The sequence below is a fragment of the Anolis carolinensis genome, unplaced genomic scaffold (genome assembly GCF_035594765.1).
Source record: "Anolis carolinensis isolate JA03-04 unplaced genomic scaffold, rAnoCar3.1.pri scaffold_33, whole genome shotgun sequence".
NCBI classification, from domain to species: Eukaryota; Metazoa; Chordata; class Lepidosauria; order Squamata; family Dactyloidae; genus Anolis; species Anolis carolinensis.
This window is the reverse complement of record NW_026943842.1, coordinates 289,951-306,664: the sequence shown is the minus strand read 5'-3', so window position 1 is coordinate 306,664 and position 16,714 is coordinate 289,951. Positions and strand designations below refer to the sequence as shown.

At 40.9% G+C, this 16,714-nt stretch overlaps 1 protein-coding gene across 1 annotated transcript in view; it reads right to left on the bottom strand.

The window, feature by feature from the left end:
* Positions 1 to 1,358: 1,358 nt before the first annotated feature.
* Positions 1,359 to 16,714, bottom strand: part of LOC134294930 (nuclear mitotic apparatus protein 1-like) — a gene marked incomplete at its 3' end in the record, with an annotated part of 39,840 nt that continues 24,484 nt past the window's right edge. Inside the window, 6 exon segments of the mRNA XM_062966826.1 lie at positions 1,359 to 1,443; positions 2,173 to 2,253; positions 2,523 to 2,605; positions 4,162 to 4,241; positions 7,429 to 7,514; positions 13,161 to 13,224. Of these exon segments, the coding sequence (XP_062822896.1) occupies positions 1,359 to 1,443; positions 2,173 to 2,253; positions 2,523 to 2,605; positions 4,162 to 4,241; positions 7,429 to 7,514; positions 13,161 to 13,202 (457 nt within the window).

Below are 16,714 nucleotides of genomic sequence, written 5' to 3'. Positions count from 1 at the left end.
AATATGGCAGATCTATAGAATCAGGAATCAAGAGTGTAAGAAAAAAATTGGGGGGGGGGGGGGGGGGGAGCGCGGTAATTCCCAAAATACAAAGGATCACCCAGTGACATTATCAGGCAACCTAAGGGTAAAACAAGAGGCAACATTTCAAACACAACAACTATTATTCCTCTTCCACAGTCTCTGCAATGTTAATCCTAATCCATCTGGGCACACAGAGGCTGCCAACTAATGCTTACTCTGCTACAGTTTCCATGTGATGAATCTATATTCAGACAAACCATCTGGTCAGCAGTGGGGCAGTTATGACATGCCTATGGGCATACAACATGGCCAAGCCAGAGGTTTCCCTTACCACACAGAGCACCTCCACATGCCAGTGCTTGTAAGCAGTCTTCAAATGTGGGACAAGTTGCTACACCTAGTCTAAATTTATTTCTGGTCTTTAAGATCTGGTCTTTGTAAATTAAGGTAGGTTTTTGTTTAGATTTTATGTCATTATATAATTTTGTCTGACTACGTGTAGTTTAATTTATTGATGTTAGGCTTAATTTGCTGATGTAAGGCTTAAATTTGATGTTAGGTTTTAATGTTATTTTCATATGTCGGTTTTGGGATTTTATGTCAGTATTTGTTTGCTTTATGAGGCATTGAATATTTGCTGTTGTATACTGGAATCTGCCCTGAGTCCCCTTGGGGAGATAGGGCGGAATCCAAATAAATTATTATTATAAGTTCCTACTCACTTTATCCATTCTCTATAAGCATGTCCAGTTTTCAGCTTCTTAAACTTCTATGCCTCCTCTTACACTAATATTACACCAAATTTCAATTATATATATATATTAAATGGTTTTTTATTATGCACTTTATAAGCAACTTGTATATTTCTTATTACAAACAATCAGTAATCTTTTCTCAGTAAAATAAAAACACATCGTAGATAACTATAACCAAGATACCAGAATGGTGCATGTTTACTGAAAGAGTAGCTCTTGGTATCTAAAGGGCAGCAATGTAACAAAGCTCCTTATGAAACCCTGCCTTGACCTCTTATAGAAGACTTGCTCCTAAGCAGACAAGAAATTCTTGACTAAACATTTTTCCTCAATAGTTGATCAGTCAGTCTTCCAGAACACAGGAAGTCAAGGGCTCACCAGCTCATGAACTAGAGATCTACGCGTGTCGTGGGGGAGACACATTTTGGCACCTATAAAACATGTCCCCTGGTGCATCAACAAACCTGCAGGGAGGCAGCTAGGAGGGCAAACCACTCACACCTAAGAAGATCATGCCACGGATATAGGCTCGCCGGTGCCCCCCTGCAATTGAGTCATGCATGCTCACCCGGCACTTACTTTTCTTTTGGAGAAAGATCTCCAGATTCTCACCCAGGCAATCTTCATTGCACAGCATGAAATTGAGGAAATTGGCCATCTCCGCCTGGTTTGGGGGAGAGAGAAAGATGAGAAATCAGCCCCTGTGCCCAGGAGCAGCACGTGTTCTTTCAGGGGAAGCTTGCAGTGCAGAAACAATCCAAGCCATCCCTCCCACCCCTTGGGCAGCACTCTGAATGTGTGACCACTTGGGAAACCTTTCCGTATCCTCACCCAAAATATTATATAGAGTGACGTGACAGTTATGGCTTGAATATTTCAGGAATCACAAAGTGGCAGAATAATTGCTATTGATTTGCTTCATTGTTTTTATTATGGATTTGTACTGCCAGAGAAAGAAAGGAACACTTGTGGGATTTTCTTCCTCTCGTGCCAAAATACTGTGGCCATCTTCAAATATTGCACAGCATGGAAACGGAGGATGGAGAAATCCCGCAGCATCTTTCAGACTGTTTCATCTTAGCATGAGCCTTTCATGGACATCAACTCACTTCTCAGGTGCAATAAATATAAAACAAGTTCAACTCAATGGTACTGTTTGATTCCTGCATCCCTTACTCTAGGTGGGGGGAGAGGTGCTATTTTTGGTTTACAAAAGGCCTTGAGCTAGTAGTGTTTTCTCCAATCACTGCTACAAGGGTCCTGTTGTTGAGGAGTTCCAAAAGAGAAAAGTTCACCAGGCACCCAAAAGGAATTCTTTAAAAAAAGGTGGGGCCAAGCAAACTGCATAACAATAGAGAACTATCTGTGGTTGTAGACAGAAGCCTTGTGTTACCTGGAGGTCATACTCAACCGTTGTCCACTCTCTTGGAATTTTGTCACCCATAGAAGCATAATAGAGCAGTAACATCACCACCTGCAGAGAAGCAGAGGCAAAGGGAAGTCATTACAGCGGGGGCACCTCCAAAACTGAAGCTATAGTGTGATATTAAGCCTGGTACCATGAAGACTTCAGCATAAAGAATAGATAGGCATTCCCTTTTCGGCATTCCATGGATGCTACAATCCAGGAATTGCTCTTCTTCAAGACAGCTCCGCAAATGTACGCTTCTGACCCAGCCCACTCCCATTCCTTTTGAGGAAGCGTTAGCCCTGAAATAGCAGGCACTGAATTCACGCCAATACCTTGGCTAGTTCCAGCTCATCGGCTGCCAAAAGCTTCTCCTCCGACACCAGGTTCTGCGCGGCTGATTTGTGTTTGCAGCTTTCTGGAAGAAGATGTGGAGGCAAGAGAGAATAGGTTTTTGGTTTGTCTCACATGTGCCCGAGGAGCAGGGTCCAGATGACAATTCTGGAGTGCCCAGAACAAGCAAAACCCACCTCCCAGCTTTCCCACAATAACTGCAGGTCGTGTATTGAGTACTGAATTAAAAAATAGGGTAGAGAGGGCAGCTATATCTTCTTTATCCGTTCATATTGCACTCCATCTATATGGGCTTTATCTTTTTATCTGCTCATTAGGACAATGTTTGAGAGATACAGCATGCATCTGCTTTATTCACTGAACACCTTCCCATGCAACACTATCTGGTGGTCAAAGTAGAACTGAATAGTATCCCATCCTAAGGCTTGCAGAGTAAGAATGACTGCAGCTTCCAACAAATCTCCAAGCTCTATGGAACAAAGAACAGTCCAAGGCGGAATTCCAGGCAGAGAGACACTCCATACATGTAATGCACATTAACCACATTGAATATGACATACTTTCAAAGAAGCCATTCAAAAAGCAGAAAGGACAGGAGGGAGGCAGATATTCATGATTGCCTTTGGATGACATCTTTGACCCGGCTTTCAAAGAGACTGCCACGGGTTTATTTGGAGCAAACAATTAAAAGCACAAAGTTGGAAGGAACCCCCAAAGACCATCCAATCAAAACCAGAAGAGCCATGCACTACCAATCACTGGAGTTCTGTCTGAAATCAGCATTCATAACTTTAAATCTAGGAAGAAAGACACAGCCCTCACATCAGGACCACACTTTACTTTTATCTTTTAAGATGTTTGTTTTTGTCTTAGATAACTGTATATTGGATGATGGGTCTTATCAGGCTTTTAACCGTGCTTGCACATTGGGTATAATGGAACATGCCACATTTTCTCATTAGCTTGGTATTTTTTATCATGTGCTGTTAGATTTATGGCCAAATGCAGAGGGAGAAGGCTGTGGCGCATGCTGGAGAGCAGCTGCAATGAATCACTGCAATGAATCACTCTGACGAGGAGGTCATGAGTTCGAGGCCCGCTTCGGAGCCTATGTTTGTCTTGTCTTTGTTCTATGTTAAAAGGCATTGAATGTTTGCCTATATGTGTAATGTGATCCGCCCTGAGTCCCCTTCGGGGTGAGAAGGGTGGAATATAAATGCTTCAAATAAAAATAAATAAAATAAATAACTCCAGAGATGTTTTGATTCACTGACGAATGGGGCTCTAGCCCAGGTGAACAGTGAACGAGTTAACTTTACATGCATCGTGCAACTGCTAATTCTTTAGTTCTAACAATAATGTGCTGAGGTCTTAAATAAAGCTTCCAGACTTCTGAGAGCTTTTCTTTCCTGAACCTGAGTTAGTTTGTACATGACACTACATTAGCAGTGCATTATGGGAAAATGGCGGCAGGAAATGTGGCATGGAAACACTGGAGAAGGTTGGATCAAGCTCAAAGAGTCTTGGGCAGATGTGGACAAACAGACTTCTGATCGTCAATAATTTTGCAAGCAATTATTCCACAAATAGAAAAGAAACAAAAATAGTAGGAACACCTACTTTCAAGAAAGCTGACAACGTAGGCAACCCGATCTTGTATATTTTTCTGACAAATAGTCTGTTCCTCTTCTGTGCCATGACTGGAAAGACAAACAAAAATACAATTAAATTTAATTCAATGAGGACACTCATCCCGAACGAGAACTTACTGAGAGAGGCTAAGAATCAAATATAAGCAAAATAGAGATGTAAACATTAAACCAATGCAAACATCAAAGATTTAATTTGGATCTCCGCTTCACCCCATTCCCTTTTCCACCTCAGGGATATTAGATCAGCCCCCTCCATCCTGACTTTCCGAAAGAAAATGAAAACGTGGTTTTTTGATCAAGTCTTTGGAGATCTTGCAAAATAGATAAAATATGGAATTACTAGTGCAATGACTATTGGAATGGCCCGGATTACGATTGTGGATAGCGTGGTTAATAATTATGGTATTGTTTTAAATGTTTTAAAATGTTTTCATGTATTTTATAATGCCATTTAAAATGTTTATTTTAATTGTTCACCGTATCAAGGCATTGAATGGCTGCCTATGTGCAAAGCCTACAAGGTTGAGAAAAGCAGGGTAAAAATGTTGTAAATAAATAAATAATAAATAAAACATTTAAGCCTGTATCCATTTAGCGGAACAAAATGACATTAGAATTGACATTCTGAAATCCTATTATTTTGAATGAATGTTTCCAGGGAATTTGCAAGAATACAATATTAGAACCCTCAACAGATCAAAAATCACTCAGTTACTTTAGGGCTCATAAATATGCTATCGATGGTAGCAAGACAAGAAATTACATTTTGCTGGAAACAGCAAAAGTGTTGTGCATGATGAACAAATAGTTATGTAGAGTCTGGCATGCAGCTGTAATGGAAATGTTAACATTCATTGTTAAATTAATAGGGGAAAACAGGTTGGATGACACATTTTGGGCAATATGGTATCCATTTATTCAGTATGTGAATGTAAATACAGAAATAATAGGACTACCTGGCCAAGTTATTCATATTGGGCAAGGTATCCTTTGAAGCAGGTATATCTATATTAAGAATGACAGCTAGCAAATTAACAGGATTTGAAAAAGGAAAGGATTAGTAAATTATACACCAAGTATACACATTTAACGTCATAATATTTCTGTTGCTTTGTTGTGAGTTTTTGTGGTTATGGTATTTGTTTATTGCTGTTACTGGTTTTGGATTTTTTTGGTGGGGGGGGGGGAGTTGCTATTGTATAATATTTTTAAAAAACAAAGAAAGAAATCCCTTCCTTGGTGCAATGAACAGTGAGGATGGTTCTATTTATTTTGTTGCCGGAGTCATCCCCAAGGCCTGCCAAGTCAATCGTTGCACAAGAACCAACTCTTGAGTGAAGGCCAGGAATTGGCCAGAGGCCTGGTGTCTCCAGCAGCCACACCTATCTCCAAATGCTGGCCCAGAATGGCCCCTGGGCTCTTTCCTCAACGGCTTCCAGGAAAGAGCCCAGTTGACATCTCAAGAACCAATACATTTCTTACAGCAGGAGCTCTCAGACTAGACCCCCATCACTTAACAAAAGCTCCGACCTAAAACAACTGGTCTATCAAAAGCCATGCTTTATAATACAGTAGAGTCTCAACTTATCCAACATTCTGGATTATCCAACGTATTTTTGTAGTCAATGTTTTCAATACATCATGATATTTTGGTGCTAAATTCATAAATACAGTAATTACTACATAGCATTACTGCGTATTGAACTACTTTTTCTGTCAAATTTGTTGTATAACATGATGTTTGGGTGCTTAATTTGTAAAATCATAACCTAATTTGATGTGTAATAGGCTTTTCCTTAATCCCTCCTTATTATCCAACATATTCCCTTATTCAACATTCTGCCGGCCTGTTTATGTTGGATAAGTGAGACTACTGTATATACTGTAAAAGAGAAACAATATAAAACTATGTAATATATTTATTAGCTTCCTGAGATACCACGAGAACAGATATTAATAAATGAGGTGTAGCCACACCCCTTTGGAAACTCCTAACAGAGTTTCAGAAACTGACCTAGCTGAGACTATGATCTCGTTAGCTGCTAAGCAGGTAGACTACACATCCCTGTTTCTTTGTTTTCAGCTCAAGGCAGCCCAGCAGAGGCAGGCCACTCCAATGTTGCACACGATTTCGCCTTCGGAAAACCATGGAATCAGGGAGATGGATGTTTTGGGGGCAAGGTCACCTTAAATCAAGGACCATTTTAACCAACCTTTCCAGCCTACAAGCCCTGAATGGATCATAGAGAATATTTCTCTATTCTACTATCTTTCTAAAAAGAGATCCAAAGCAGCTAACAACACTAAAAACAATGTATTATCTCCCTTGGAAGTTGAAGCCTGCAGAGCCCTCTCTGACTGCAGAGATACCATTTGCCATTGATTGTTCAAATATGCAAGGAAGTGTACACATTCAAAGCACTACTCTACTCCCATGATAAATATGTTACCCTTTAAATACCCCAGTATTATTGGCGGCTTCTCTTGCAATAAACTATTCTGGCTGCTCCCTGCTCCCTAGTATTTTCTTTGTGCTGGAACTTTTAGATCAAGCGCAGAAAACAGGGCATATGTATTTTAAATCTCCTCATCCAAACATGTTTACAAAACCTAGACAATTAAAGAAGCCTTCCGCACCATTGTACCTGATCTGGCTCCTTGTTTGGCTAATTTGTTAATCTGAGCTCAAAATCAGATGGAAGGCAAGTAAGTAAGGGATGGCTAAATATAGCTTCCACATGTGTTTCTCTTCTCTACACTCTCAACACAATTAAAATAGAAATAATGATAGCCATGAGATACAAAAAAGACTGTCGGCCTAAAATAAATTGTTAAATAACTGCCATCAAATAAAGGGTGCAAGGTATAAAAACAGGTTATTGCTCATCATGTTTTTTAAAACACATTATTTGTAAGTCCTTTATGCTACTAGCAGAAGCGTGCTTGTGTGCAGGAGGCTAATGTCCAGTTAGCTTCCCTTTACCAGCATCTGTAAGATTGGCTGGATTTGCTGTCACCAAAGAATGAACTTTTGGTGCTCTGTATAAATATCAGTAGAATCACCCCGTTCAAATTTGTACATATTTATCTGGGATTTTGTTTTGGTTTTTTTTGCAAGATGTAGTATCCAGCTGCCCCACTTTTACATTTAAAAAAAACCCGAATCAATCTAAAAGTTTGCACAGTGGCCACAAATTGAAGGAAAGGAGGCAGGAAAGACTCAAGTGCTTCTTACATTTTGTTGATGATCTTGATGAAAACGCTACAGTCCTGGAGCTGAGACAACGAACTCAGGCTTTCACCCAGCTTCAGGCTGTTCACCTGGAAGAGAGATCAACCATGTCAGAGACTAGCATTCCATTTTCATGTTATTAGTATGCCAAATCTGAAATTTGTAGCAAGATCCTATTCTTGTTTACAGTGCTTGTCCTTATGCGTCCTATGTGGAATTCTCCACTGGGAAAACACACAGGAAGTTAGCAGGACACAATGTACAAAAGGGTAAATGGCTTTCTTTTGTCTCCAATGCTTGAGACTAAAAGGATGCCCACCCATCTTCCTGCTCCACTATGAAGCTGAGTGACAAGCGACAGTGACCAAGTCACCAACTCTGACCTTATTAACATTGCCCACAGTGGCCTGGATCCTTAGGAGCATAGCCCACTGTGGATGTGAGCTAATCCAATATACCCAGAAAGCACCTGGTGAGGAAGGCAATCGAATGATACTGCCTTGAATATAACAGATTGCAAAGCTTGTAAATGTGTAATTTTGTACCACTTGATACAATTCTTCCTGGATATTATGCCATGGAGGGTAGGTCTATCCAAGGCCAAAAGCAGCATGCCACTTCAAAGTTTCAAAGTTAAAAAAACAAAACTAAATAAACTTCCTGAGCATCAGAAACCCCAATGAGGCAAACCCTGAAGACTCCTTATCATAGTAAGTATGAATCTATTAGGAGCCCCGAGTGGTGCAGAGGGCGAAACCACTGAACTGCTGAATTTGCTGACCGAAAGGCCGGCAATTCGAATCCGGGGAGCAAGGTGAGCTTCCCTGTTAGCCCCAGCTTTTGCCAACCTAGCAGTTTGAAAACATGCAAATGTGAGTAGATCAATAGGTATTGCTCCAGTGGGAAGGTAATGGTGCTCCATGCAGTCATGTCGGTCACATGACCTTGGAGGTGTCTACAGAAAACGCTGGCTCTTTGGCTTAGAAATGGAGATAAGCATCAACCCCCAGAGTTGGACACAACTAGACTTAATGTCAGGGGAAATCCTTTACCTTTACTATGAATCTAAACCTGTTTCTTCTCATCTCCTGCTCACACACAGGACCTGAACAGAATGCAGTTAAGGAATGTCATTGGATATGTTCTGAAATCTGGTGCAAGACAAGAGCACACATTTACAACAATCCTTGACTGCCCCCTGCACTCATCCAGGCACTGAATGTGGGCTGCAGGGGAAGTGCTGAGGAGCACCACATGGATGCACAATCTCTCACAACATTGTAACTACATAGTTGTATTGGAGACACAGGAAAATGGGGAATGGGGCATCAGTGGTGAAGACTTTTTCCTTCCTACAAGAATATCTTTGAAAACTGCTTGGCCTTCAAAGACATTCTCACAGTAGGGAGAACGCTGGTTAAATCTGTCTTCTTACGCGGCAAATAATAATAATCAGAAGTACATCCTTTCTCTGGATCAGTGGCTGAGCAACAACAGTGAAAAAAGGGAATTGCCTTCCTGTCCTGCCCTGAATATCCCAGCAACTGCTGTAGGAACAAAACATCAGGCTGGACAGACACTTGGTCTATCTGCTAGGTGGTTTTTAATGCCCACTGCTTGGGCCAACTTATTTCCCAAGCCCCACACAGGAACTAACACCAAGCCTGCTGCCTTTCTGACAAGCTCAAAGGCACAACATGGCTCTAATGAAGAGTCAACTCTCATTCCCCATGGCTGCCTAAGGGAAATTTACATTTCCTCTCTGTTATAGCTAATTTAAGTGAAATGGTGTTTTTGTTTATTGTGGCCCAGAATTTCTTCCCGATATGTACAAAAAAAGCAGCAGCTTACTACTCAACCTTGCAGGAGTTGGGATGAGACACACATTCAACCCTCCCTTAGGAGCAAAGCATCCTTATGACAGCATTCTCCCTATGTTTTGCTTTTCGCCTCGCCTTCTCTATTAAGTCAGACAGTCATCCTTGACTGCCCTAGAAATAGCAATACTGGCATTTCTGAGCAGAAATCTACACTGAGCCATTGTTATGATGCCATGGGTCAGAAGTAGTCAGAAAACAAGGCTGCCACAGAGTCCACCAGCTTGAAGTCTACATTAAATGTACATTAACTATTGGCTCTTCTTTGCCTTCAAGCAAAGATGCCATTTTGTACCCATATATTATGAAAAGCATCCAGCCTCTTCCCTCTGTTTCTAAGACATATAAATCCACTCAAATTCCCTATGTTGCTGATGGTACATATAACGTTCAAATTCCCAGCCCAGAGCCTGTTGTTAACATACAACGTACTTCACTATGTATACGTATAAAAATGAACTATAATAGCTGCCAGTCTAGAAATAAATGTTCCCCTTGTTATATTTGCTGGTCATAGATGTTTCTTGTAGACATCTGTACCAAAACAATAAACTGAAATCTGGGGATGGGGTCGTTGCAAGGCGATTGGTATGAAAGAAACCAGCCTCTTTTGCCAGAAACCACTGCTTCAGCACACAGGCACCACAGTGGATGTCAATGCTTCCTGTGCTCAATCATGTGCTCAGATTTCCAAGCCAACCCAGAACAAAAAACGACTTTTCATCCACAGGGCAGAAATCCAAACCTCAGCTCCATAGCAGAACCCAAAACAAAGCTACACACACTATGAGCAAGACAGACCTATTGATGAAGGATATGGCAGGATTTGACTATTTCCCTTTTGCTAAGATTTCAGTTCTAAAAGCTGCCCAGCAATGAAATCAGGAACCTGTAACAGAATCCTACTTCCACGGCCCACTTACAGAAAGCCAGAAAGACTTCTGAGCTAAAAGAAGCTGGATCCTGAAATAGGCACCAATTAAGCATATGGCACTTGTGTTTTTGTTGCCTCTATTGCTTCTGCTGTTATAATAATTATATCCCACCTTTTTGTCAGTTCAGGATTCAAGACAGCTTGAAAAAATTAAAACAAATAGCTAAAAATTGACATTGTGCAAAGGTTAAACTGTCAATAAAATGAAAACCAGTTAAAATAACCATTTAAAAAACTACCAACGGATGACATCGTCCATTATGAAATTCACTTTCCGCTTAAGAAATCTTCAAACTGCAGCATGTCAGAAGCAAAGTTTTTTACCTGTCTGCAGAAAGATGGTAAAAAGGCACATGCTTCAACTCTTCCAAGAAGCTATTTTAGAGCCCCAAGTCAGCAACCAAGAAGACCCTTCTCCCAGTATTCCCTTCAGAGGTCTTTGGGAGGCTGGTGGGCAGGTAGAAGAAGCTCCTCCAAGGCAGAATTTCAAACAGGGGCAGGTTCATTTAACCTGGACCTGAGCCACACAGCGCTTTATAGGGATGGGCCATACCATTTCATGGATGCTTGTGGTGTTTTTAAAAAGTGGGTCTGATCACAGGATCAGGTCAGTAAGACCCTTTTTCAGACACAGCCCACATCATTTTTCTAGTTCAGCTGCACATACCAAGATAAAACATTTCCATTGTTTTCCCAGCTTGCTCTGATCTAGATATTGTCGTGCACACACAAGAGACGATAAACAGCAGGCCCTGTGATTCTGTGTAATTTAATTTTAATCAGCTTAATACTTAAGTAGAAGAGCAGGTCAATAGAGGCAGGTTATTAGCATAATTACATGGCAGAATGTTACTTACAGCCTACCTGTGGCAATGACTTTATTTTAAGCATGAGCCTGTGAGAAAATCTGCATAGAGGCATTATACCAGGCTTGGGAGGAAAGACAGAACGCATCAATGCTCCCAACTGAGATGTCTGGCTCTCCATGGACCTCATCACACTAGAGCTTGGATCCAATTTAAATCCATTTTATATTGTTTATATATCTATTTTAATATATATATATATATATATATATATATATATATATATATATATATATATATATTATAAAACCTTATTTGTATTCTGCTCTAGCTCCCCAAGGGGACCCAGGGCGAATTCCAACATACAATGGCAAACATTCAGTGCCTCCGTAAACAAACAATACTGACATAAAACTTTAGGGAAGGGCCTTTAAACAGCTCAGTCAGACAAGTCCTGGGCCTCACCAAACTACAAACCCCAGAATTCTGCAGGAGGCAGAAACCGGATTTAAAGTGGATTCATGTTCTAGTGTGATGACGCAGTAAGTCTTCTCTGTCACCATAGTATGTTTGTGTGAGGAGGAAGGCTAACCACTTCTGCGAGGCTCAAGTTTAGGTAGCAAATTTTAGTAGTCCTGACTGCCAACCAAAACATATCACTGCCAAAATATGCCTCTGCCCTACAGGCCTTTCTAAAACGCAAAAGAAGGATAAGCAAGAGTTGTTCTGCTCATTCCTTTCCAGTGCACAGACAGAAAGGGACAGGGAACATGCCCATGCTCCTTTCCTCTGCCAGGAAGGTGGGACTCCAGTCACAGCAAACCCAGACATGCCTGTGTCACCCGCTTTTCGGCTCCTAAGCAGGGAGGCGAAGGTTTAGTTTGGCTATATGCAAGCACAGCCTTGAAAGAAAGAAGCGGATTTGGCCTGGGCTTGGGAAGGCGAGGGCTCCCACTCTATAGGAAGCCCTCCTGCCAGATAAAACAGCAGGCTCCATCTGCAATTGCCCCCCCCCCCCCCAAAGCTTTAAAAACACACAATTTCACTTTGACTTTTAACAGAAAAGCTTTGATGATTAATATCCCACTTTAATTTACTTACTTGAAGTTATTTACATTTGAGTTTGTTTTTATTGTGTTCATATTGAAGTATACTGTTTTCTATTCTTAGCAGCCACAGGAAGACAGTGGTTTTGAAATGGAGGCAAGGAGACAGATCCTAAGCCTATGAATATCTCAGACAGCTTAGATTTTTGGAAATGTAAAAGTCTGTAATAGATGTTCCAAGCAGGGTTACCTCTGAAGATAGTCTAGGAATTTTTTTTATTTTTTTCGTGTCAGGAGTTGCTTCTGGAGTGAGAGAATTGGCCGTCTGCAAGGACATTGCCCAGGGGACACCCGGATATTTTACCATCCTTGTGGGAGGCGTCTCTCATGTCCCCGCATGGAGCTGGAGCTGATAGAGGGAGCTCATCCACACTCTTCCTGCGTGGTATTCGAACCTGGCAGCTTTCAGGTCAGCAACCCAACCTTCAAGTCACAAGGCTTTTATCCCCTTGGCCATCGGAGGCTCCTAGTCTAGGAATGGAAGTCTGTCTGGACTACAGCTGCCATACTACTCATGGGAACCAATCATGACAGCTATCTTGTCCTACCTCCTTCTCTGCTTCTAGGCTGCATTCAGAAGTACCTTGTGACCCTCGAAGAACTTCGGGGTCCAGGACTAGGGACCCACATCACCGTCTGACTTGCCTGGGATTTATGGCATGTTGTAGGCCCCTTTTCCCTGATCACCCTAAGGCCACCAAGTAAATCAACTTTGCCAGAATTTGCCAAAACAAATTTGCACAACTTTCTAAGTTTACCGCTAACACAAATGTGGTTGTTTTCAATGCATAAAAAGTAGATCCCACCTCTCTGTACTTCCTTTCATCTTTCATTCTAGTTTTCCACATTATCAATGAAAACATTTAAGTTTCCTTGCAACTGCCCCCTCCCTCTACCATATGGAGAACGCTGAATTGTCAGGGCCCCAATGTATGGCAAAGAAGAAATGCCCACTACTCAAATAGTTATCACATTTCCATTGGTGAGCAAGAATAAGGAAGAGAAACTTTACCCAGGCAAGGAGAGCTGAAGCTCTCGTGTTGTGAAGGGACATCTCTGTGGCTTGCCAGGTTAACCTAGAAAGGCCAAAAAGAAAAGAAAATTCACAGTTAAGCATCAAGGGAGCAACAGGTTTTCATTTTTATTCAATAAATTATATTGATATTTTTTGATGTGTATTTTATTCAATAATAAAATACATAATAGAACAGCAATGGTAGAACAAGAAACAAATTTTGAGGATATATACTAAAAATGCATGACTACATTCTATCTACTATTATAATCTCCAACTAAATACCTGCTGAACATAGAACATACACACAAAAACAAAACTGATAAACAACATGATGGCTCTATGAACCTTACATTCATTATTTGATAAGTTTTTTATTCCTTATTATTCTACTCCCTGAATGGGCTTGCAGTCCCTCAGAAAGAACAGATATGCAGTTCAGAGATGCTACTTCTTGGTCTATCAGTGTCATTAGAAGCTCAAGTGATCTGAGTTGCTATCATCAGCTTAGGCTGGCATTCCAATTACACCCTCTCTCCCTGGAGTCTTGAGAACACCTTGGACCTCAATAGCAACCGCGGTCAAACAAATAAAGATAATGAATCTCAGCTAATGGTGGGCATTACAACCACACAACTAAACAATCTGCAAAATGGCTGCAAACCAGAATAATAAATCATTATTTGAAACAAATTTGTGATTATGATCAATGGCTATACTAACAAAGAAGGACACATCACCAAATGCTCCTTAATAACATCCCTGTTATAGCAATGTACCTTCTCCTGGAAATTGAACTCAACAACCAGCTCTCATGCAGGCTCATCTTTTACTATTATTGCTGCTATGGCTGGGTTTAAAAAAAAACTCTCAGAAGCTTTAGGTACCATCACGAAACCCATGTAAATAATGCCTGAAAGTGCCATCACAATACAGTGGTTTCAGTGTAGGACTAGGAGTAAAGGAGACCAGGGCTCTATCTTCTCTAAGTGATAGAAACTCACTGCACAACCTGATATAAATCCTGTATTCTCATCCTAATAGGAAGGCAATGGAAAACCTCTTTGCATTAAATTCTGCCTCCAAAACTTATAAGGTTGCTGTCAATCTAAGGCCCCCTGACAGCATATCATAACACCACCACCCAGAAGAAAATTCCTACATAACTTTGATTCTCAGACACAAAACTAGCCAATTTCACTAGGAAATGCCAACACACTTCCTACCAACATAGGTAAAAGGTAAAGGTTTGCCCTGACGTTAAGTCCAGTTGTGACCGACTCTGGGGGTTGGTGCTCATCTCCATTTCTAAGCCGAAGAGCCAGCATTGTCCATAGACATCTCTAGGTCATGTGGTCGGCATGATTGCATGGAGCACCGGCCAACATACAACTTGTTTATTATACATAAATGCATTTATCTTTGTTGTTACTGTGAGTATTGCCTATCCCCTTTTGTATTCAGGGGTAAAAAAACAGATACTGTTGACAAAATTCTCTGCGGCACAGCACTCATGCTCATGTGCTAACACAGCAAAACTCTTGTAAAGAGCAGAGGTGAGGGTGGCTTAATAAGCTTTCAAATGTAAATTAGTTTTGCTTTTTAAAATGCTGTAAACAAAACCTTGATTTTACATTGACACATCCTAACTAAGGATCCTTGCATGAAATCTGCTTTCACCAGTACCTATCATGATTTAACGTAATCAACAAAATCATTCTCCTCCATTTTAGGAAGAGTCATTGGTATTAACTCAACTTTAGAATTATATAGTATATACATAATCCCAAAGTGTGACTCATGGCATACACTAAATAACACACCCCAACTACAATTAACCAACCTGTGAATGCAAGAGCTCTGCTAAAAACAGGGACCACAAGATTAACTTTTACCCAGCTAACACTTCATTGAGAATTTAATAGTCATAGAATCCTAGAGTTAGAAGAGATCCCAAGGGCCATTCGATCCAATCCCCTTCTGCCATGCAGGAAGACACAAACAATGCCCTACTAACAGATGGTCATCTAGCCTCTATTTAAGCCTCCAGAGAAGGCGAATCCACTTGACTTCGAGGCAGCATATTCCTCTATCAAAAGCTCTTACTGTCTAGACATTCTTCCTAATGTTTAAGTGGAAACTTTTTTCTGCTGTTTGAATCCATTGCTCCATTACGTCCTAGTCTCTGGAGCAGCAGAAAACAATCTTTCCCCTTCCCCAATGGGACGTCCTTTCAAATAATTAAGCATGGCTCTCATGTCCAACTCAACCTTCTTTTCTCCAAGCTAAACATACCAAGCTACCTTAGCTACTCTTCAGAGGGCTTGAAACCTAAGCCCCTCTTAAGAGCAAATCATATCACACACAGAACCCAAAAAGTTTATTCACGAATTCTTAAGTCTGCTCAAGCAATCTTTGCTCCCTGTAGCTGTCAAGTGGAGCTCAAACACCCTGCAGACAGGCACAGGTTGTTTGCCACCATGATCTGCACTCCTCGGGCACAAAATAAGTACAAGTTTGAAGAAAACTTTAAGAAGAATTGTATTTATTTAAATCACTTTTTTTCAGTCTCTGGTTTTCTAGCTATTTCAGACTTCAGTAAGCCTGAGACAGCATGACCCATTTTCAGGGATTGTGGAAGCTGAAAGCTAAAACAGCTAGAAGACTAAAGGCAGAGAATTAAACAGTTACAGATCTAATACACAGGGCTACTTTTATCAGTTTCATTGATTGCATTAGTTAACTTTGTTCTAAAATCCAAGGGTCATGCCATAGTAATCTACACCTTGGAAATCTCTAGGACAGATGAATGCAGAGTACTTTACACTGAGCTGCCCCTGCAAACAACCCACACAGCTGGTGTAACTGACAGACAAAGCAGTGTATATAGCTAGCTCAGGCATGGATAAACTTTGACCTAAGTTTGCCCATATGTGAGCTAGATGGTCTGATTCTCTGTCACTTTGAGGGTCAGATAATATCTTGGAGCTTGCTTTCAGAATTCCACGTTCTTAATTGTACATAGCTATCTGGGAAACTCAAAGCTGCTGGCTGCAACATTTTGATACTGGGGTGAAGGATTTGCCCTTGGGAGTGTGAGAGTAGATCTAGCAAAGATGGGATCATGGTGGAGCCCAGACAAGTGGAGAAGAGGGCCAAATCCACGTTTCGACAAATATGGTACCACTAATACTGAGGTAGAATTGTCTCTGTTGAGTTTTTCTATCACTTTTCCCAGCAACAGAAAGAAAGCAAACAAATACATAAGGTAACATCATGGCCATCCATATAGAAATGCACCTACTAAGGATCTCTTTCTGTTCCCTGCTCAGGAGAAGAACCTGTGAAACAAGGTAGCAAAGAGCCTTCCCCAGATAGAAGTGAGGAGGTGAAAGATTTGTTACGACACAAACCACTCCTCTTGGAGAATGTGAACAAGACTGAGTGAATCTACCAACACATTTTCTGGCCTACAAGATGAATAGCTATAGAGTGAATGTGACTTCTGGCACACAAGTTTTGAAACAACACAATCAGGTCTAGTAGGCCCA